Below are 23,081 nucleotides of genomic sequence, written 5' to 3'. Positions count from 1 at the left end.
CTGAAGAAGAAGAACAACAACAAAAAAAGTTTAATTCTTTTGGAGGCTGCCAAAAGCACAACCTGAACGTTTCCACCCTCAGCATTCCCACTGCATTTCTGTTTCAGACTTCCAAGTGGCAGCAGCTTGAGGGGACAGATATTTTATAATTCAGGTTGTCACCTCCACTTCCCTGTCCCCAAATCCCAGGGGATTTCCAGGCTGTCCCACACTCACCCACAGCACAGTAGGTGACTTCTCCTGCATAGTGGAGGAGGCGAAAATCCACCCAGTCAATGGATTTCCTTGTCTTCTGGTCTGCAAGCTTGCGACTGCAAAGGGGGAAAAAACACCACCAAGCCAAGAGAAAAAATCAGCAAAGAGGCTTCCTCAGCTGGTAGAAAGTCCCCTGTACAAAAAGCAGCTGTAGGAGTCTATTTAATGCCTGTTCTGCTTACGTGGTTGCACTGCACACTTAGAGTTTATATAAAATCCTCACCTATCTGGCCATCCTGAGCAGCCAGCAGCAAAGGGCAGTGCTGGAGGATGGAAGTCAGCTGCCATAAATTCCTCAAAATATCTGTAACTTACCCATTGCCACTTGGTAATCAGCACCCTTCCCAGCAGTATTAAGATTTCTTCCCAAAATATTCATTTAAATACATTCTCCTTGCCTACACGAGAAAGAGATCAGCAGCTCCCTCAATTCCCAAGTGAAAACTGGGGGAAAGGGCTGTTTAAGAGGTTTTGCCCCAGAACAACCACCCAAACACGAGGGAGAAATTGAAGCTTTTAAGAACAGCAGGAAAATTTTAGAAAGCGGGAATTTCTGGGGGGAAAAAGAAGAAGAAAAAAGAGCAACTTAACAGTTGAAGTTTCAGCTTTGTGAGCAGTCACTAAGAGCAGAGCTGTGTGTCACAACAGCACATTACACATCAAAATTCCCTTCCCAGAGCATCACTGAGCACAGCTCCCATTTAAGTAGCTCTGGCACTTCTATTTAAAGCAGCCAGTCAGGCAGAACAGCACCAAGGTGCATTGTGGTGACAAGGAAGCTGGCTACAAATCTTCCACTTGGCTGTGATGAACTTCAGAGATCTAAAACTGGTGACAATTCAGCAGCCTGGCTGAAAACTGATGACTTGGCAAAGCCCTGGGGAGGCTGGGAGCCAGCACAGTCATCTGCCACCAAAACTGAACCCAAAAATACTGGAAATCAAGTACATTGTCTTTTTCATCTTATAATCAAAGCTCTCACATACCAAGGAGGACTTAAATATTTATGTATCCCTCCCTGCCTGGGGCAGCAGGCTCCTCTGCACAGTGTTTTCATCTTGCCCTGGGGTTGGTGGGGGACAAAGCCATCCATGGCCAAAGCCACCTAATCCTGGGACCCTGACTGGATTGGGGAATGACTCAAAGATCAGCATCCCACTAGGAAGGAGGCAGGAATCACACACACACCTCCCCAGTACCCCAGGTCATCCCCCCCAGCACATCAGACCATCAGCCAGAGGATGCTGAAGCAAGAAGAGTTCCCTGCCCAGCATTCCATCCTGGGAAGGGTTTTCCCTCTGTGCCAGGATACAGAGTGTAAGTGCATACGTCATGAAGTGGGGATGATCTCCTACTTTCTCTTCCAGCTTTTCCAAGAAGCTCAGATCAGTTGCTTCACCAGGTCGTAGACATTCTTCATCCTGGAACAGCAGGCACCAGTCAGACCTGGCTCTGCTCCTCACCAGTATCCAGGGGAAATTTATTTTGCAAAACCACAGAGCTTGGTTAGAACTTGGGATGAGCTCTATTTCATACCAGCTGTTCCCTAATTAAAGCTAAAACTTCATTTGTCTGCTGTAGAACTGTCAGGAGAAATCTAGTTAAGCCCAATCTACCTTTGCCTCCCAAATCTGGCACATCCCTGCCACATCCTTTGTTATCTCTTGTTCCTTTAAACAAAAACTGAGAAAGATGATATTATCAGGCACCCAAATCCAGAGGGACCTGAAGGACTTTCAGGTTGGGACCTTTCCTCTATGGCTCAGTGTCTCCAGGTGACATGGAGCCTGAATCTGCCCCCTCCAGCACTCAGAGCTCCAAACCCCACAGCTCTGCCTTCATCCTCTGGGTCTATCTTTTCAGGTTCTGAATAATGCAGATTCATCACATAACTGAGAGGGAAAAAAATTACAGATATGGAGCACACACAGGGCACCTGTGGGCATTTTCATTTCAGTGACACAAAGCCTGTTCTCACCAGGATGGAGATGATTCCTTTATGCTTCTGCTCAACCAGGTCACAGATGATCTTATTGTTAAAATATGGAATTGGTTCCCACTGGAAACAGAACACAGGAACAATTTTAGAGGAAGATTATTTTTTTTTGCTGTTTTTAAGTTCTTTGGAGATAGGTTTCAATCCCACTAAAGATCAGAGTAGGGAATTAGGACCAAAGATGCTGGGGAATGAGTGACAGCCCAGTGTCCCATACATCACACCAGTGTAGCCCAGACCAGCCTCTTATTCTACCCATTAACACCTCCCCATCTTCCAGTGTCTGCACCTTTGGAGCTCCTCATTTCTGCAGGGACATTGTCACCTTCTGAGGCTTGGGGAAGCTCCTACTCCTTTCTGAAATTATGTACATTAATTCCAGGCTAAATTACACTGCAAAAGGGCTGCAGAATGAGACACGTGGCTGCCTTAAACCTGCCATGTGAACAATACAAACCAAAAAAGGAAAAAAGAAAGGTGGCTTCCTCACTGATGACCAAAAGCATTCAGGGCAGGGGCAGTTCAGACAAAAAAAAGAGGGGGAAAAATAATAAGTTACCTCTATTCCTTCTTGTTCATATTCCTCCTGCTCTGCTTTCAAGGTCATCTCAATCAGCAGCTGCTGGAGCTTCTCATTGCAGTAATTAATGCAGAACTGCTCAAAGCTTCAGAGGGGTTGAATGAAGGTTATTTTTGATTTATTTCATTGACAGTTTTACTCCTCCCACCACCACCCCCCCCAGGGTGCAGCTGTTACCTGTTTGTGTCCAGCACCTCAAACCCATAGATATCCAGCAGCCCAATCACAGTTTTCCGAGTGGAATCCTGCAGGAGACACCATTGCTCTGTAATTCCTGCTTCTTCCTTGCATGTTTCATGCTGTTTCCTCCACCTAAATTTTAACCTTTCTCTTTGAGAGCTTCCCATGCCAACAGAGTATCCACTTTGGGGCAGGAACTGAACTGCTAAAACTACTTAGGAATCCCCTTCCACACCTCACCAAACAATTTTCCAGCCCCTGCATCATCAAGCACCCAAGAGAGGTGATGAGGAGTGCTGCTCACTGGACAAACTCTGCTTTTAGGAGCACTCAGGGCCTAGAACACTGGCCAAGAACCCAACCTTGTTGGCCAGGGAGCCATTGATTTTGTTGACCAGCCAGGTGAAGGTGCGCCCGTAAATCGCCTTGGCTACTGCATCCCGAGCATAGAATGCCAGATCCACGTTCAGGGGGCTCAGAACCTAAAAAAAAGAAATTGAGAGATGGTCACAGCAAGCTCAGGCAAAGCCAGCTCACCTGGAGAACCAACCTGTTGTGAACCCACAACACTCAGCTTATCTGAGCTGGAGCTGCCTACGGCTTCCTTTGCCATCAGTGTGACTTCTGTCTGGGGTGTGGCCAGCAGGTTCAGGACTCTACATTTTGGAGAGGACTAATTTAGGCAATTAGGGAAAATATTCTGACCTCATTTTACTTAGGTTTTATTAAACAAAATGCTCAGAGAACAGTTTTTACCAGTGCTTTCCTCTGCTCATGCAGCCAGTTTTCCAGGGAGTGAGCTAAAGGTTGCAACCCAAACTGTTCCCTGATTCTCTGGTCTTTTTTTTTCTTTTTTTTCCTGTAACACCAGGAACAGAGCTCCTGATCTGTCCCCACTGCTAGCTGGGATGTGTCCTCACTGGGATGTGTCCTCACTGTTAGCTGGGATGGCTCCCAGCTGCCTGGGGTGGCCCAGGATTGCTCCATACCTCTTCAGATCTGGCTTCAATCTTCCGATGGGTGAGAGCTTCCTGCAGAATGGACAAATGAGCACCCAGGAGCTGCAGAGAAAGAAATGTTTGTGCTCAGAGCAGGAGGGTGTTGAAATCAGCAGGGTGGGGGGATCAGTGGGGCATAACCCCTCCAGCCCTTCCCCAGGGATCCCACTTCATCTTTGAGCAACAAGAAGCCAAGAAGTTTCAGCGGGCTACAGAGAAAACAACCCTTACAGTTCAAGGTAGTTTATAGCAAGAGATGAATATTTATATAGCAATCCCACTGTGGGGACTGGTGGTTTTTTGTCCTTAAGAGGAAAAGACAGCAAGGTTGAGGCTTCCTTCCCAGCCTGACACTGACACAATCCCAGCAGAGCTACCTTGGAAATCCACTTGATCTGGGTGCCATCCCGGATGATGGCGTGGCCATTGCTGTCTTCCTCAAACTGGATGTTTCCAAGGTGCAGCACACTGGCAACAATCCCAAAGAGATGCTGACAAGGAGAGAAAGCCCATTAGAACAGAGGTGCCCACAGCCCCCTGGGGTGATTTTAACCTTTCCTGCACATCCCCACAAAGAGCACGTTGGGAAGGAGGAGGAGGTGACTCAACCTGCTTCAGACACCACCAGCTGCCCTCACACTCCCCCAGTCCCCCCCAGATGATCACAGAATCCTAGAATCCTAGAATTAGCCGGGTGGGAAGGGACCTCAGAGCTCCTCAAGTCCAACCCTTGCTCCACTCCCCCCGTGGTTCCCAGCCCATGGCACTGAGTGCCACATCCAGGCTCTTTTGAAATATCTCCAGGGATGGAGAATCCACCCCTTCCCTGGGCAGCCCATTCCAATGGCTGAGCACCCTCTCCAGAAAGAAATTCTTTCTCATGTCCAACCTAAACCTCCCCTGGCACAACTTGAGACCTCTTGTGCCCTCTTGTCTTGCTGAGAGTTGCCTGGGAAAAGAGCCCAACCCCCCCCCTGGCTCCAACCTCCTTTCAGGGACTTGGAGAGAGTGATGAGGTCTCCCCTGAGCCTCCTCTTCTCCAGCCTCAACACCCCCAGCTCCCTCAGCCCTTCCTCACAGGAATTCTGCTGGATCCCTTCCCAGCCTCCTTGCTCTTCTCTGGACCTGCTCCAGCACCTCAATCTCCTTCCTGAGCTGAGGGGCCCAGAACTGGACACAGGACTCAAGCTGTGGCCTCCCCAGGGCTGAGCACAGGGGCAGAATCCCTTCCCTGGACCTGCTGGCCACGCTGGTCCTGAGCCAGCCCAGGATGCCATTGGCCTTCTTGGCCACCTGGGCACACTGCTGCCTCCTCTTCAGCTTCCTGGCAATCCAGACTCCCAGCTCCCTTTCTGCCACTCTGTGCCCAGCCTGGAGCTCCCCATGGGGTTGTTGTGGCCAAAGTGCAGGACCTGGCACTTGGCCGTGAATGATGTCCCTTTCCCCCTGAGCACCCCTCCCCAGCAAGGCTGCTTCTATTAAAAAGTCCTTCTGTTAAAGGGGCTGGGTCCCTCTTCACTCCATACCTCAATATCTTTTTCAGTGAAGTCAATGATGTTGAAAGCTTTACGGACTATTTTCCAGTCGTTCTTGTCATTAATAGAGAACACTTTGGCACATCGACCCTGGGCAGGAAAAAAAAAAAAAAAAAAAAAAAAGATGAATCAGTGCAACTCATTGGCAAAGCAGTTTTATTGCCAGCCACAAACACAGCATCATCCTGGGCATCCTACTTTCATCTCCACTTTCCTCAGCCTACAGGCTGGAACCAGGCTGCAGGTTGATTGAACTCCTGCTAATCCTGGAAGTGGCTCATTAGATCAGATCTTTCAGCTTGTCCTTAAAGCTTCAGCTAAGTGAAAGCACTGCTCTTGGAGAGCAATTATCATAAAACAGCTAAAGCTTGAGCTTACAGCCTTCTCCCATTTTTATGACTATAATACCTTCTGCCCAAGTGTTTTTCACTGCCCAAGAAAGGAAGCCAAGAGCAGTACCACACAGCAAGCTGCATAACCATACCTATGGCTCCCTACATCATGAGCCCCATAAATCTGAAGAAACTCACTTTCTCCTGCTTGTGCTCACACACAAAACCAGGGGAGCACACAGTTAACAAGAGACCTGGTGACAGAGACTCTTTACAGTTCTGTGACAGCATTGCCACTGGGTCGTGTTGCCCCAAACCTTATTTCTGCCCCCACAACATCACCTGGCCAAAAAGGAGGCTTTTTGTCCCCCTTACAAGCCACTTGTCACATGCATCCTCAGGGCACCACAGTCCCTGCTCCAAAAGCACCCAGGGCAGGAGGGGGTCTGACAGCCCCAGAATAAACAATTTTGCCACCAACCCTCCTGAGAGTTTTGCTCTCGGGAGTTTTGTCTGACATGACCCAAGGTGGGTCCTGGAGCAGCTCAGCAGAGCCCTTAGGAGAGGAGGAAATCTGTCTCTGGAACTGCAGGGATGACAAATGGAACTCAGGGAGTGAGAGGGATGAGCTCTGACCCACCTGGATGAGATAGGAATACTTCTGGGGGTTGCGCTCCAGCCCCAGCCAGCAAAGAAAATCCTTCTCTCCACCCTCCAGTAACTGGTAGAAAATATGGAAATTCCTTTCCCCGTGGTTCTGATGGACAACTCGGGATTTCTCAATGAGGTAACTGAGGATGTGCCCTCCCACTGGAGCTCCCTGGCAGGACAAAGCAGGCAGATCACCATCCCTGATATAAATAAACAGCACCCTGCTCCTCCTCACCCAGGAACAAGCAGCAGTTTCTGCCCTTGCTCATCTGCAACTTTTGTGCTTAAAGAGATGGCAGCCAGCAGCAGGACAAGCTGTATCTAGAGAGTTTGCTGTCCTTCCAGTGTAACTTGTGCTTTACAACAATTCATAGTAACTTTCTCCAGTGTTGCCAGCAATATAGGAAGATTTCTGGATGTCCAAGTGGTCACTTTACTCACAAAATGCAGCACTTGTAAAAAGAGGGTCAGAAATCTGCAGTGTAAGTCTTAATAAATCCTGGTAAGCAGCCACGAGGTCCAGAGGCACAGCTTGGTTTAGTGGTGGTCCATTCAGTTTGTTCTCACCTTAAAATCAAACTGGATATCCATGTATTTCCCAAACCTACTGGAGTTGTCATTACGCAGAGTTTTTGCATTTCCAAAAGCCTGTGGATAAACAGAGATCCCATCACCTCTCCTCTCACTGAGGACCTGACACCCACATAGAGCAAATCCAGAAATAAAGATTTGCTGCATCAGTTGAGTCCTTCTATTGAATTTAGTGGGATTAAACAAACACAAGCTTGGTGGGCTTGACAGTTTCATGTTTACAGTTTGACTTGATACTCTCAAAGGTCTTTTCCAACCTAAATGATTCTGATTCTAAACTGCTGTATTTCCCTAACTTTAATTTGGAATTCAGCTAAACAAATTATCACTTTCATAGATGCCCTCTAACCAAAGCCAAGAGGAACAACTGTGTGCTGTGCACTTTTCCCTGTACTCCCAGGTTTCAGCTATACTCCACTACAAAAGCCAGCTTAAAATTTCTAAACATGGAGGGATAATTAAATGCCAAGCATCCTTTCAGAGGCTGTGCTTCCAAGAGGCCTAACAAATAAATAAATAACAAACATGTTATGTGTGCAGGTGCAAACCCAATGTAAAATGGGAGGCTCTTCCTGGGTGGACTTGCATCAGTCTTGTGGAGCATGGCCATCAATTCCAGATGGTGTTTTGGGGTTTTTTTTGTGGTTTTATTGAGTTTTTACCTCCAGAACAGGGTTGGAAAGCAGCAGTCGATCACGGACGACCTGGAGCTGCTGGGTGGTGGGACAGGTCACTGCGTAGTACTGCAGGATCTTCTTGGATGCTTCTGTCTTCCCAGCTCCACTCTCCCCAGAGATGAGGATGAAGTGGTTGTTGTACTCACTGCACATCACCCTGTAGGCATTGTCAGCTATGGCATATCTGAGAGAGAGAGGAGGAACAGGAACAGGGGGCAGAGCCTCAGAGGTCTGGCAGAAGCACAGCTCCTCCCCTTCCATTCCCAGTGCTGCACACAACCTGGGAGCACAGCTCAAAACAGGAGTCTGGCTCGAGGCCTCCCAGGAAAAACCCCACTCAGCAAACCACCCACCAGCTTCCAGCCACTAAAAAAAAATAAATTCCAACTCAAGAGTTCAGACATTCACCACAAGGAGCCTCAGAGGACAAGGACAGGTGACCAGAGCACTTTGGACAGCTGAAGGAAAGGATGTGACTTGCACACAGACACAGCAGGCAGTGACTAAACCATGTGTAGTCAGGAGGACACAGTGAGCACTGCTCTGGGCAGTTATCTTGAAGATAACTCTTCCCCTCCATCACCTCCTCCTCAGTCCTTTTAGCACCACAGTCAGCCAGAACACAAACACAAAGGGAGCTGTGGAGATCAGCATTCACCAGACCCAGTGCCTGGGGACACCCAGCTTTGGTGCCAGCACCCAGCAGTACAGGGAAAAGCCAATTTTTGGATCTGAACTGAAATCCAAAGGGTTCTACTCACAGATGTGGTGGCAGCTCAAAGAAGTTCACCCCTCGATAGAGCCGCATCTGGGTCACGGTGTAGATGTCCAGCTCCTTGTAAGGGTTGACAGACACCAGGAGAGTACCAATGTATGTCTGCAGGGAGAAAAGAAAGCACAGGGGGGGGAAACCTTGGCAGCTTCCAAGAGGGAGCAAGTATTACGTCAGGATGTTCTGCAGGAATAATGAGAAAATGATACAGAGGTTGTTATGGGAGAACGACAACAAAATGCCAACCCAAAACCCCAATAAAAACAAATAAATAAACCCCTCCACAGGCATCACCATTTCAAAGACATCACCTTATTCCACAGCCTACCCAGTTTAGAGCAGCTTTGGACAACAGCAAGCTCAGAACCTTACATTTCATACACCAGGCCTTGCTATCTCGTGATGCTTAGGGGATTTTTTTATTTCAAGTTAACACAATAATGTGTTTACTATCCCAGCTCTGTTTCACAAAAACAGATAAGCAACCATTTCATATCTATCTACCTCTATATATTCCATACTTGGGGATATTTCACCTGCTCTGGGCCTCCTGCACCCCGTGCCCAACACTCACATAGATGAGGTTCTCCTGGTACCGCTTCCTCAGGTTGTTCATGAAAGCTTTCTCACTGGTGTGGGAGTCCAGAAGCACAAAGTCCTGCACCCCAACTCTGTCCCGGGCTATCAGAGCCCCTTCCATGTTTGCATCAGTGTTTTCTTCCACTTCTTCTTTCTACAGGACAAAGTTTGTAGGAAACAGATTTAGGAGAGAGCAGGCAGGGACCCTAAGGGTCAGCCAAGCCCTTCCCCATCCCCCAGGGGGTGTCAGCCCTGCATGGATAACACCAAAGGATTATTATCCTGTTCATTCCTTCCCCAGAGATGGCAATTTCATACCATGTGAGTTTGCACCCAAACTCTTTACAGCCAAGCTGCCCAAGACTCATTCCTGAGCTCAGGACCAGGGGTTCCAGGCACCCTCACTAACACAAGAGGCAGCAGACACCTCCAGGTGACAAAGACATCAGCAGGGAGTGGAGAGGCCACCAAGGTGACAAAAATAACCCAAGAGTGATTTGCTCCCTGTAAACAGGCAGAATGCAAAGTGTTCCTGCTCAGCTGTGGCAACACTGGCTCAGGAGTCAGGCTCTGGGACCAGCACAGCACCAGTGCTGGATGCTGATGGCACTTTGGAGCCTGGGTTGGTGGATTTAAAAGCAGGGTTTCTCTAAAATAAAGAGCAGAGAACCCAGCTGCTCCTCAGGACTGAGGGAATTTCAGAAGAGTCAGCTCTTAAACAGGAATTTTATGCCTGGCTCAGACTTAGTGCAGCCTCTGCTTTGCATCCACCTGCAGCTCCCTGAGTGATCTCAGCTCTGAGATCCCAGTGCAGTGGGAACATCACCACAGCCCTCCAGAGAGAAAGAAACTCTGAAAGCACACAGTTTAAACCCTATCACAGTTTAAAAATCAATACATCCTGCCTGCACTAACTTCACAGAGGAGAAATTACTTCCCTGCCATTTATACCCACTGCCTCCAGCTGCGTGTCACTTAGGGCATATGGAGCCTCCTGTCTGTAGCTGGTGTTTTCTTTCAGCTGTCAGTTATTTCAAGTTATTTCTGACAGTCTGAGTAAGAAATCACCTGATTTTTCTCCCAAGGTAAAGCATTTTGGGGGCAGAATTACTACAAGCAAAGAGAACAGGTGAACAGCTTTGCTTTTGAAACACAGGCCCAGTATTAAGCAAAAAAAAGAGCACCCCAAACCCCACCTTGCTCTGTACATACCCTGGGCCAGGCCAAACAAAGAACTCAAACTGCAGATTTTAAATTGAGATTGACCTCAGGCAGGACAGAACTCAAACCATATCACAGGGGGAACTCTCACCCCTCAACAATTAATACTCTTTTTTTTTTTTTCCCCTGGGGTTTGCTCAGTGGTGCTGGCTGACTTGGACAGAGTTTGTCACTTTATTAAAAAGATGCAGTAAAAGCTCCAGGTGGGTTTGTCCTCCTGAGCAAGCCCTCAGGACAAGCTGGACAAGAGCCTTTTACCTTCTCTCCAAGCTGGGAAGCCTGAAACCACAGTGCCCATCACCCTGCTCAGGTTTCCTTAACCCAATTCTCCCACTCCTATGTTAATGGGTAAATGACACTGCTGACTGGCAGATGAAAATCCTCAGCTCTTTTCTGGGCTACTTTGTGCTCAGATTTTCCCAGTTTTTTTGCTGTTTCTGAAGTTAAGCAGTTTTATTATGGCAGTGCCACTCGCTGCTCTGATCCCCATCCTTTTTCTGGAAGTTTTCTGGAAGTTTGGTGCTTCCCTGGGATCACCCCCAGGACTCATCAGGGCACATTACCCCAGCAAGACACTGCCCTTCTCAGAGGATTATTTCTCCTTCCCTCATCACTTAGGAGAGCCCTTTCTTGCCTACTGAGATCCAGGCTATATCAGAAAATCTCTCCCTCATTACAATGAGGGCTTTTTCTTTCCCACAGGGATTTGTCCATCAATGTTGAAAGTACAAGGAGCTACTGTGGATCACAACACAAATTCACCAGATCTGAGGCTCTTGAAGAAGGGCTCAAAGAAGGGCAGAAGCAACACACCAGTTTCTTTGGCAAAGTTCATCCCAGTTTGTAGCAAACAAACAAGATGTGGCAAGGAACAGTTAGAAAACAACTTTTTTTTTTTTTTTTTTTTTTTTTTTTTTTAAACAAAACAAAAATCTCCCCGAAGAGGAACCTTTGCAGAATTATTACTTCCTTTGGCTGAGGCTCAGAACATCATTTTCCAACAGGGTACAATGTTAATTGCTGCTGTTTCTTTGTTTTAACACCACAGAACTGAAGAGATGAATGGGTAGGGGAAGAGAAGGATCAGTCCTGGTGCCACTGCTGGTGGGGCAGCACCAGGAAAACCCACCCCAACCACACTGCACATGCAACTAGAAACACGAGTGGAGAGTCTCAGGTGGGCACCATCTGCCCAGTTTATCTTTCAAGTTTATCTTTTATCTCACCCCCCCAGCCAGGCAAGCAGCCCCTTCACTACAGAAAATGCCACCCCTAAGGCCACCAATTCCCACCACCACAGCCAAAAAAAAAAAAAAAAAAGAAAAAAAAGCATTCCCAGGGATTCTCCACTCACCTCCAAACCATCCCAACCTGCCAGAGATGATGGATTTCCTTACCACCACCCTACCAATGCAGAAATGTTTTTATTCCATGCAGGAATTCCTGCTTTCCCTCCAGCTGCCACCTCCTGTCTATTCCTCCTCTCATGAAGAGTTACCAGGGATGAAGTTGAGGCCCAGTGACACCCAGGATCGTGTGTCTGGCTCTTTGCTGCCTCCCTGCTCGGGCAGGGATGCTCCCACCCTCCTCCTCCTCCTCCTCCTCTAATAAATTATCTAACACGTTGGGCTGCAATGAGGATTCTGGCCCCGGCACTGCTCGGGGGGATTTTCAGCTCTCCCTGAAAGACCGAGGTCTGAGTTTGAAAACAAAACGATGGACTTGAACCTTCCTGATGGGTAATTTGAGCAAAGCCAGGCAGAAATAAAAATATATTCCCCCCCCTCGCTTCTCTCCGCGCAGCTCCCGGCGGGCTCCCCACTAGAGGTCACTGCAAAACCCGGGTTTATTCCAGCTGGAAGTTTCCAGGGATTTTTGGTGGTTTCCCATGGGACAGACAGCTTTTCCCCCAGGAAAGTGACTGCTCAGCTTGGGCTCCAACTACTGCCAGCTCCCACACGGTGCCACCTCTTCCCCCCACCTCTTCCCAGCTGCCAAAGACAAAACCAACAAATATTTTCCTCTGATTGTTTCTCTGCTTAAAAAAATTGTCAAGAGAATAAACTGTTGGGTGCTGGTGATCCATGAGCTCCCAGTCCTACTCAGTCATCCTCCAGATGATGCTTTCAGTCCCATGAAGCAGCTTCACACCCCAGGGAATCTCAGGGGTGATGGAGGTGTCTCCCCAAAGGGGCTGGAAGGGCCCTTCCTGCCCCACAAAATCCCCTCTCCTGCTCTTGCAGCATCATAAAGAAGTTGCTGTCTGACCTCGGGGCTCAAACTCCCCCAAGGAAAACAGGCAAACAGTGGGATCCAGGGAACTGAGTCAGGCAAAGGCATTTCTGACTGATCCTCAAGTGGTAAATACTGATTATGAACAAGAACATTCAAAGTTAAAATTTAAAAAAACCTTCAATAATTCGTATTCCCACAGAGAAGTGGAAAGAAATGCACGTGTGACCATTTATTTAGAACCACCTGTTTCCCCAGCAGAGTCAGGTTTTGGTAAAGGAAGGAATTCTTGCCAACAAGAGCATCCTTTGGCATCTCTGCAAAAAAGTCTCCTCTTATTCCCACCCTCTCCAGAGCTCAGAACCTTCCCTAATGCTGGACAGTGATCCTAAAGCAGAGCACAGGGTATTTGTTCAGTTCCATCCAGCTGGCATCCCAGGAAAACTGCTGGGATTGAAAAAAATTTATGAACTTTTTTTTTCCCTGTTCTTCTGCTGTCACAGCCCTGAGATGTGGGGAAGCAAAACTCGTGCCCCAGGACCAAGAGGCAGGAGGCAAACACCTCTGGAGCCATCCTGATTGTGAAGAAAAGTGAGATTTAAGAGAGACAGGAGAGCCTCAGGCTGGCTGGGAGTGAGGAGCTGGGAGGAACAGTGCTAACAGAGAGTCCTTTAGAAACATCAGGGCTCTTGTTTTGGAAATACTTATTTTCAGCCAGAGGCAGAGCTCCTTGACCCACTCCTGCACCCCTCGTGCACAACAGGAATTTGCTCATTAAGAGCCCTGAGCAGCTCTGCAAGGGCTGCACCAGGGAAAGCCCCTGGGCTCTGCTCCCCCTTAGAAGTTGCCCAAAAGGCCAGTGACAGCACGTGGCCACCAAAAGTGGTAAAAAATGATGTTCTGCAGGAGCCTGCTCACTAAGGAGACCACAGACAGGTCCCAGAAACCTTGTTTTGTTCCTTCCACCCTGGCAGGGACCTCAGGGGCAGGATTCCAGCATGCTGTGGGGATGCTTGGGAAGGGCCACAGGCAGCTGTCTGCATGGTGACTGCTCCAGGAGGAGCCAGGACCCCATCCCTCCATCCCTCCATCCCCAGGGAGAATTCAGAGCATCAGAGAGCTCTGTGCATGGCAAGAGGACTTGGAGCCATTTGTCACCAGCCAGGGCAGCAGGGAAACACTTTCCTCCTACTGTGGAAGCTTTAGCTGATGAGAATTGGTGTGTTCAGAGTCATTTTCAGATGAACTCCACACCTATCAGGTTCAAGCAGACCAGAGCTCCTCAAGTGCCCAACTCACAGTCACCAGATGGCTGCAAAGCCAACAAAAAGATGAGATGATTTTCAGAGATTTTGGGGGGCTTGGTGTCTGCAGCTCTGGAAACCTTTTAGACTTGGGCTGAAGCTGCAGGACAAGGACTGGGTTTGGAAAGGCAGCAGCAGCCCTAGAGAAAAGTGATGTCTTGGGTTGTACCCAGGAGCTGGGGCTCTCTTGCTCTACTGTACACACTTTGCAAGGCAGCAGAACTCATACACAATTATCCTGCAGAAAAATTTACACATTGTAACCTAATTTCTTTTCAAAAGAATACAGAATAAGAGGGTTTTAAGGTTAATCAAGAGCCTAGGGAAATGCCAACAGTTCTTAAGGCCTCTTGTCTGTCTCCAGGGCACAGTCTGCTATAGACTTGTTAAAGGGTGACTGTCTGTCTTGCTCAATAGAGGAGAGGTCGAGGTGAACCACTCCACTTTCATAAATCAAAAGAAAGAAAAAAAGTGAGAAAATCTCCGGAGTTCAAACATTTCTTTAAAACCCAAACTTTAAATACTAAATGGGCTTCATGGCTGCCATTTTGAAAAACATTAGTTTGCCAAAGGGCCCTTTTGATTTCTGCTTGAAACCGGGAGCGCTCACAGATAATCCATTGAGAATCAAACCCCCACAAAAGGCTCCCTGAAACAATCGTGGGGCTGGTGAAGGACAACATTTTTGTGCCCCAAAAGAAAACATTTTAACGCGCTACAATCCATGACACATATATTCCTCCATTTCCTTTCAGTAATTATTCATTAGAAAACATTTAACGTCACTGCAGATTTCACACTGGGCAGTCTGCACACAAAGGAGAAGAGTTGGCCCATTTAGAAGGGGCTGAGGCCGCCTTTTCTCATCCCAGAAACTCCAAGGGGGTGGGGGCTGCCGGACACAACGGGCAGGCTAAATTGTGCAGTTAACGGTCAAAGCCCCCCTGCCTACTTTGACACTCATTTAAAGAGGAGGGGGAACAATAGAGATTTGTTCTTAGCAACTCTTTCTTCTGAGGCGGGGTCTCCGGAGGCTCTGCCGGGCCGGCTCGAGGCAGGAAACCTTGTGCTGGGTTTGGCTTCCACCTGCCCTGCTCGCTCCCCCCTTCCCCGCTTGGAACACAACGAGGCAGGTAAAAAAATATCATTAAAAATACATAAAAATCCCACTCAGCACGTCAGCTTTAATAAAAAATTGCCTGTCAGCTCAGCTTCGGGGTTTGCGCCAGCAGCGCCTGCTCTTTGGAGCCAGGTTGGTAAAACCAGCCCTTTTTTACCCCAAAAACTCCCGGCAGGCACCTGTCCTAACACCCAAAATGCTTCTTTATAACCTCACGATTGGCAGAACCACAGCAGCTGCTGGGAAAGGGGCTTTGGCTTCACTCTCAGAGCTGCTCCCCCTCCACCCAGAGGTGCTGGGCTGAGGAGCAAGGAAAGCAGCAGCAGCCACAGCTCCCCTGGGAACTGGAGCCTCTAAAATCAACTCCAAGTGCTGCCAGGACAGAACACACTCAGCTGCTCTTGATCTCCATCCTTGCTTTTTAGCTCTGAACACCAGAGGGTTGTTTTTTTTTCAGCTCTGACATGCTTTGATTTACTGCTGCTGGACCAGAGGCAGCTCCTTAATGAACCCTGAATCTTTGTTAATTGCAGGAGGACATCTTATGAGAAAGCAGAAGTTGCTGATCAGCTGCATGACATGGATTTCCCAGCTAACACACAGGATTTCCACCTGGAAAGGTAACAGCCAGAGCTAAAGTTTCTGCAAATCAGGGAGAGGAGATTTATTCAGCTTCTGGGCAAGGGAAGGGCAGTCCTCAAGCATCTGCCCATCCATACAGCACAGGGAGAGCATTAAACACGAGGTTCTCATATTCAAAAGTCTTGGAGATGAACAGAAAAAAAAAAAAAAAAAAGAAAAGCCTTCCTAGCACAGCTTCTGTGCTGGCCAGAGCTTGACTTTGCTCTGCAGTCAGGAATCCAGCCTTTCCTGCTTTTTCACCAACACAAATCTTCATTCTTACACTAAAATTCCAGTGTAAAATCCCCCCTCATGACCCCTCCCTAAGGGATGCCAAGTTTCATGGAAACCCAAGTGAACACATGTATTTTGCAAGCCTTCAAGACAGCCAGAAGAGAAAATCAGAGGAAAGTTGCACCCAAGCAGACATTTCTGGACACAGGAAGGCCACAGATAAAGTATGTCTTGGCATCACATCTCTCATAGAAGTGCTCCAACACAAACCTAAAGCTGTGTGCCCTAAAAGTCTTTTGGGCATCAGGAAGCCAAGAAAAGCTGCCTGGTGTGATCCCTGCTCTCAAAGGAGGTGTTGAAAGTGAAAGCAGACAAGATGAACACCACCTAGGACAACAAATTGCTGTCCAGAAGAAGATCACAACTCCAGCTCCCCCAGCAGTAACTTCCAGGGGCTGGCAATGCAAGCTCCAATTCCCATGAATTACAGCAAAGGGCACTCAAGTGCTCCCATTAATTTGGAATTGCTGCTTTGTCAGGCTTGATGCAGCCCAGGCTGCAGTTTTGCACCCAGGTAGGAAGAGCCTGGAAAGGGCATCAGGAGGGGCTGGGAGCACAGCCCCATCATCTGACTGCAGATTTATGGGCAAGTGTAAAAATCCCAGCAGAGCCTGGGGAGGCAGCCACCAAACAGCAAAATCCCTCCAAATGGAGCCAGAAAACTTCTTTATCAGAGCTCCCTGGGTGCTGGAGTTTTCCTGGGCTCCCTAACACACCAAGCACTTTGCCACCAAGGCTTTCAGGGCAGAAGCTGAGCACAGAGGCTTCATCACCAGACCACACTGATCATTTCCTACTGGAAACTACAGCCCCAAGCCCCAGCAGAGCCTTCCCCACCCCAATCACACCCCCACCAGTTCACAAACTGGGTTTGCTTTGCAGCCACCTCCAGCATGAAGCAGCAAGCAGCCTGCTGGGATTAATAGAGGGCAATTTAATGGAAAGGCAAGGCAGGGTGTTACCTTCAGGTGAAATCCCTTTTCTAACCCTCACAAGACTTTTGCAGGGCACCAGAGCTATTTCTGAGAGCAGGAAGGGTCTGGTCATGGTACCCACAGGGAACTTCCCTTGCTGCCTGCAGCTCTGAGAGCAAGAGAGAGGAAAGGGGAGCACCCTGAGATGGGGACAGAGAAGAAGGAAAAGCACAGGCATCCCCCTTGGAGCATCCAAGTATTTTTTACTCCATAGCTAATCCAAAAGGTGGTGGGGAGGTCTTCAGCATCCTTCTTGCAGCAGGACCCACCTATCAGGCTCAAAGGGAAGTTTATTCTGATTTTTTTTATATAAAGATCACCAGCAGTCACAGACACTTTACCAGGCAGTCTGGGGGGTGAGTTACAAGCTCCCTTCTACACCCACCAGAAAATTATCCCTCTGTTCTCCAAGCAGGTGAGACTCAGCTCCTTCCCTCCTCCTTCAGTCACACCATTCCCTCCAAAACACCCCCAAAACAGCTCTAGCTCTCTGCCTTTGAGGAGGAGCAAAAAATCCTTGCTACCTGCAGCATGGGAGTCAGGAACCCATCCACCAAGAGAGTTATTCCTCTGCCCTCAGCCAGAAATCCTCATTTTAAAGCACACGTTAGCATAAAACCTCACAAAGAGCTCTGGACTTACCCCCACTTCTTCCCTACTGACACAAAAAGGGAACATAAAGCAAAGCAGGCAGCAAAGAATAAAAAATAAACCCCCCCCCTCTCACCTTCTGAAACACAACCCTGCCCCTTGGAGGAGGACGTAGTGACTCAGCTCTTTGCTCTTCATGGCTAAAAGGCTGACACAGGGGAACTTAATCAGCTGAACCAGGGAAAACCTGGTGAAATAGGTAAGTGAGGAGGCATCTTTAAAACAGCAACCAAGAATTAATCACCTTTTGGCCCAAATGACCACTGTGGTGCAGCTGCTGTAAAACCACTTTCTTTTTCCTCTGCTGGCAAAGAAGAAGGGAGTTTGGGTTTAATATACTAGCAGTATTTAAGAATAAAGCATGTTTTCTCTATGAAACTATTCTATATGTGCTTAACCAGGGTAAAAGAAGACTAAAAAGAAGTGTATATTCTGCTACAAGCAAATTTCTTTTTACAGTGCTTGAGTTTTTAAAAAATAAACTCTGACCAGCCAGGGTAAGTAACTGCTGTCAAAAGTTAGATGGTAACATAATTGTAGGTTAATAAATATAAGACAAATATATCAGCAGATGCTGCTGTGTCTCACTATAATGCCTGTTAGGAGATGATAGGAAATCCTTGGATTGAGGGGCATGTTTGAACCAGAAGTGTCACTATTGAAGATTATGTTTATCTAAAAAAAACCCCTTTTTTTTAAAAAAGAGCTTCATACAAGGGCACAGGTAGCTTTGCACATGCTTTTTCTTGGGTTTTATACTGAGAGCTGAGTGTTCCTTGAGGAAGTAGAAATAACTCCAGTGATTTAGAAGTGAATATTTTACATCTGATCAATAAAAGAGAGGGGGGAGGAGGAGAAGGAAAGGAATGTGGCACCTTTATGATCCTCTAAGTCTTTCCTCTGAGAACTCCTCACAGAGAACTATTTACAGAGAATGAAAATTATCCTGGTTCCCAAACTGAGCATTTCCTTTCCAGGTGAAAAGCCTAACTTTCTTTCTCTAGGTGAAAATTTCTTTTTCTGGGTGAGCAAGGAGAGGACGTGGAGAAAGGGAGCATCAGTGAGAGGGGGGAGGCTGGGGATGGCTCCCACATCCCCCCTGCAGCCTCCTTCATCTTCAGGGCTCTCTGGAGCTCTCAGCTGTGCCAGCCCTGGAGGAAATGATGATAATTATTGCAGTAATGAATGTGCTGGGCCTGTTTGCTGTAACTCTGCCTCCTGTCATTAATACAGTAAATAACCACACAGGGAGTCCTGTCGTAGGGTGAAAAGAAAGGCTGTGCCAAACCCCAACCATATGTAGGCTGCTGTTTGCTCCTCAGCACTTCGTGGTGTAGATAATGTTTTCTTTGTTTTGCCTTTCATTATGTTTGTAAAATCTCCATTTCCATGGCAGGTGGCCATGTATCCCCTCCTCCCCCCCAGAAGAGCCCTGGGTTGCCCCAGCCCAGTGCTTGCTGCTACCAGGGAAGAAACTGGAGCTGGAAGAGGGGAAATTCTTCCAGCCCTTCCAGCTCCCTTGCAAATCCTGGATTCAGTGCTTAGCAAAGAGAAGGATGTGGCTCCTGTCCCCAGCAGATTGCAGCCAGTTCATAAAAGTGTCCTGAGGAGCCAGGTGTGCCAAGAGGGCTTGGGGACACCCCAGCACTGTCCCAACCCTGGAGCTCCAGAGCTGGGTACACAAAGGCTGTTGCCTGAGGAATTACTCACAGATCCCATTAGGATTACTGTGCTGATTTTATGGTCTTTAAAGCTGACCTTCACAAGGACAAACTGAGAAGAAGGAGCAGGGTAATGCTGCCCTGGGTTTGCTGAAATGAGAAATGCAGGTCCCAGCTGGGTTTTCCTGGGAGGATGGATAAAGAAGAAGCAGGTTTAACATCAGCAGGGCCAAAAAAGCTGCTGTCTGAGGAGAGCAATTTAGTTTTTCTTTGTGCATTTGTGAGGTTTCTGTCTGAAGACTGTAATTTATTTCAAATGTTTGTCATGGAGGGTAACAGTGGGAAGGGAAACTTTCACAGCCAAGTTGCAAAAGCCCCCAGCTACTAAAAGCTGTTAGAAAGCCAGGATCTGTCCAAAAAAATGTACATTAAACAAGAAAGGTAAGAATATTTTTTAGTTGGACAAAACGAAGTACTTTTTTTCCTGCTGATTAACTCTTTTCAAGTCTTCTACAACCATTATTAAAAGAGATTCCCTCATTCCTGCATCAGCTGAAAGCTTCAAGGTCCCTATCATTTCCCACAGACTATTCTTATATTTCAGCTTTGGGTGACTGAATCAGGGGTTCTGCTGCCTCTGATTCAGCCAAACCAAACACTATTGAGCAGCACAACTGAAAGTTGCATCCAAAACACAAACCTTTCCCTCTGCAATAGGCAAAGCTCCAGCAGCTTTAACGGGGCCGTTGTGTGGGCAGACACCCACATCACCTCCCAGTTCAGCAGCCACTCCTTCCACTCACTAAAATACACCCCTTTATCTCCCTCCCTGGTGCTACACCACATCGAAGCAAAACTGCTGTTACTTTCTTTCACCATCTTCTCACCAGACATCAGATGTGGAAGAAATTAATTATGGCTGATTAAAAATTAAATCCCCCATCCTGCCTTCGGTCACCGCATTTCTCCCTCTGACTCAGAACCTGCAGCTTAAAGGCTCTGTTACATTCTCCCTCCGTCACTTTTCATTTTGGGAATTATTTGCTTACTTCTCCTGGGCTTTGGCATCAAGCTCTGTCATTTGGTCCCCGTGGTGCAGGCTGCAGAGCTCCAGTCCAGCTCCACCTCTGCTCCGTGCTGCTGCTCCCCGCTGACCACCTCAGCACCTTCCCTGTCACTCCTTACCTCACCACCCCCTGCCAGCAAGGGCCTCCCTCTCCTCATGTGCCCAGCTGACTCTCTCCAGCCCCATCCCTCCAGGGAGCAGCTCCCTGGGAAGTTTTGCAGCCAGGGTTCCTCCGGGGACATCACCTCTGCTGCTCCACTCACCTCCGGCACCGGGAGTGTGAGTGCTGCTGTCCCTGCCAAACCTAGGCAACAATTTTCCATGGGGAAGAGGAGAAAAGGAGGTGCAGAGAACCTCCTCCCAGCAGGTCTCAGCACCCAGGTGCTCAATAAATAAACAGAGGATTAAGGAAGTTGTTTTGCAGCAAGTGGAATGCTTGCCAGGTAGATGACAGAACTTCGCCGCCGCAGTCGCTCGCCTACGGGTCAGCTCTGGACCAAAGAACTTCAAGGCCACCTGGATGGATGCCCTACAAAAACTGTCACCAGGTTTTGGGGTGAGATTTGATGGAGGTGCCACACCAAGGCTCTGAACACTGCCCAGACAGCTGCAGAACTTCCTAAGCATTCACAAAGACTGAAGTGTTAGTGACGCAGCACTGCTAGGAAGGTCTCACAGAATTCTCCCTGGAGGTTTTGCTTCAGTCTGTGGCAAGAGAAAAATATCAGAAGACACCAAGAACCCTTCACCTTAACTGCAAGAGCTCTTATAAACCTTGAATTTTAGCATCTTGTTGGAAAAAAAGGAGCTGGTTTGATCCTGGAGCTCCATCTGTCACCAAGGATTCATTAGCGAGCAAGTGAAACGTCACCTCAGCCACAGCTCCCAAGAAATTTCCTTGTGGAAGTCCAGAAAATTCAATTAACCAGCAGAAAAGTGAGCTTCTATGAAGTCACTTTTTTAAGGATAGTTAAGGATTTAAGGCTATTTAAGGATATTATTTATTTATAAATAATTAAGGATAATTCCTCACTGCTGGAGCTGGGCTGCCCAAGCTAAACACAACCGACACTTTTGCCCCATGAAGTTTTTGAAGAGAGCTGAGTTATTGGTGACTGAATTATCTCAGTTGTGTGCTTTACAAAAATATTATTTTCACACTGTTACACCATCACCCAGCCTATGGAAACACACTACTCCAGCAGTTACCAGTGCAGTTACCAGAAATGCCCCATGGAACCACATGCTACCTGCTACACACCCATCACCACAGCCACCAAGAATTAGAGTTACCTGGGTGTCCATCTTGAATGCTGTTAAAGTCAGCTGCTAACAATTATCCCAGCTAAACCATTCAAAAGGTGCTTTGAACTTGTTTAAGGTCCTTGGTGACACTGTGCAGCTGGACCAGGTCCTCCCCTGGATAGCCCACCATGAATAATTCACTGTGGGAGTCAGGGACTTTGTCCTGGGGCACTTGCATATGCTTAGTGGCCACTTTCCCCAGATAAGAACTAGAAACTGTATCTTCCTTGGGATTACATAGCAGCCCGCTGAGGAGCTGCTGCGAGCATCACAGTTAATTACAAACCACCAAAACGAGGGAGTGCAGCCAGCTGCTGTTTTAACCTGGCCCAGCCCAGGCCCGTGATGCCAGAGCTGCAGGCAGGGTGCTGGGTGCTCATCTGCTTCTCCAGGAACTGGAATGCTGGAGGCTGCAGGAGCTGGCTCAGCCTGGAAGCCTGGAGGTTAATAATGCATATTCTCTTGGTCATAGTATCCCTCTTCCCAGGCTGAGGCTAAGACGTGCTTAAAAATTAAAAGTGCAGATATCCCACGAAGGAGGAACAGATGCTAAGACTACACATGAATCTTTAATGTGATCCTAACTCACACACTAAAATTTGACCCATTTCCCTGCACTGCTGCACCCCCACTTCACCCCACAGGGCACGGGGGTGGGCACAGACCTGCCCTACAGCAAGCAGCCCCAAAACTGGGGTGATACTGAGTACTCAGCTCTCACATATTGTATTCCCCCTTTCTGCTTCTGCAGGGTTGTAACCAGATCTGAGGAGAGGCAGCTCTCCCTCTGCTGCCCCCCACCCCCAGGTGCAGCCCCCCACACAGCACCTGCTGAAAAATCAGACCTGGAGCTCCAAGTGATTTCTGCAGCTGCTTAAGCAGAGAGAAAGAGGGAACATTTATTAAATTCTTACAGGTTTATCTAGCAGCTCAGTCCCCAGGAGGTATCAGGTGGTGCCTCTAAATGCAACGTGAATATTTATGCAGGTGTCTGGGAGCCAGGACAAGGCAGCAGAGAGCATGGGCCATGCAGGATGAGGAGTGATGGGTACTTAGAGCAGAAAACTGAGCAGGGGAAGAGGCTCAGGCTTCCTGTCCCACAGAGTCACTTCTGTAGCTTCTGTGTACACCTGCATCCCAGGAAATGCTGACAAACACTGCAAAGCCACTCAGTTTAGCTCTTCAGGCACCTTCCAGAAAGGGGAGAGGAAAAGAAAAGAAAATAAATTAATATGACAGTATAATAAACAGAGGAACAGTGTATGAACATGCATTATTGACTTCAGGGCAGAAACCAAGAGGAAAATTCATGAGTTCATCTTGGGCTGGACATCAGAATGGAGATGAGTGTCCCACTGAGTGTCAGGAGACAGAAAAATAAAACATGTTTGTGCCCAGACCAACTCTAGGCAGGAAGCACTATGCTGATCCCTCAGGATCACTTATATTTTTATCCCCTCAACCACCAAAAAAACCCCAAAAAAAG

At 47.9% G+C, this 23,081-nt stretch overlaps 1 protein-coding gene across 3 annotated transcripts in view; it reads right to left on the bottom strand.

Annotated features, from left to right (window-relative positions):
- The window catches only part of MYO1H (myosin IH), a 32,373-nt gene extending 9,535 nt beyond the window's left edge, over positions 1 to 22,838 (bottom strand). Inside the window, exons 1-15 of one of the 3 annotated variants that reach the window (XM_071763400.1) lie at positions 22,510 to 22,838; positions 9,142 to 9,300; positions 8,557 to 8,672; positions 7,781 to 7,979; positions 7,095 to 7,175; positions 6,517 to 6,696; positions 5,536 to 5,634; positions 4,387 to 4,500; positions 4,001 to 4,072; positions 3,374 to 3,493; positions 3,009 to 3,076; positions 2,811 to 2,916; positions 2,234 to 2,314; positions 1,585 to 1,676; positions 217 to 311 (exon numbers count right to left, since the gene is read on the bottom strand). In XM_071763400.1, the coding sequence (XP_071619501.1) occupies positions 217 to 311; positions 1,585 to 1,676; positions 2,234 to 2,314; positions 2,811 to 2,916; positions 3,009 to 3,076; positions 3,374 to 3,493; positions 4,001 to 4,072; positions 4,387 to 4,500; positions 5,536 to 5,634; positions 6,517 to 6,696; positions 7,095 to 7,175; positions 7,781 to 7,979; positions 8,557 to 8,672; positions 9,142 to 9,267 (1,549 nt within the window). In that variant the 5' untranslated portion in view covers positions 9,268 to 9,300; positions 22,510 to 22,838. Of the gene's footprint in view, positions 1 to 216; positions 312 to 1,584; positions 1,677 to 2,233; positions 2,315 to 2,810; positions 2,917 to 3,008; positions 3,077 to 3,373; positions 3,494 to 4,000; positions 4,073 to 4,386; positions 4,501 to 5,535; positions 5,635 to 6,516; positions 6,697 to 7,094; positions 7,176 to 7,780; positions 7,980 to 8,556; positions 8,673 to 9,141; positions 9,363 to 22,509 lie in introns of those variants that run through there. The other 2 variants (XM_071763397.1, XM_071763399.1) reach the window with 2 other exon arrangements.
- Between the last annotated feature and the right edge of the window lie 243 nt (positions 22,839 to 23,081).

The sequence above is a fragment of the Heliangelus exortis genome, chromosome 19 (assembly GCF_036169615.1).
Source record: "Heliangelus exortis chromosome 19, bHelExo1.hap1, whole genome shotgun sequence".
Taxonomy (NCBI): Eukaryota; Metazoa; Chordata; class Aves; order Apodiformes; family Trochilidae; genus Heliangelus; species Heliangelus exortis.
The sequence above is the reverse complement of the archived record's forward strand: the minus strand, read 5'-3'. Positions and strand labels throughout refer to the sequence as shown.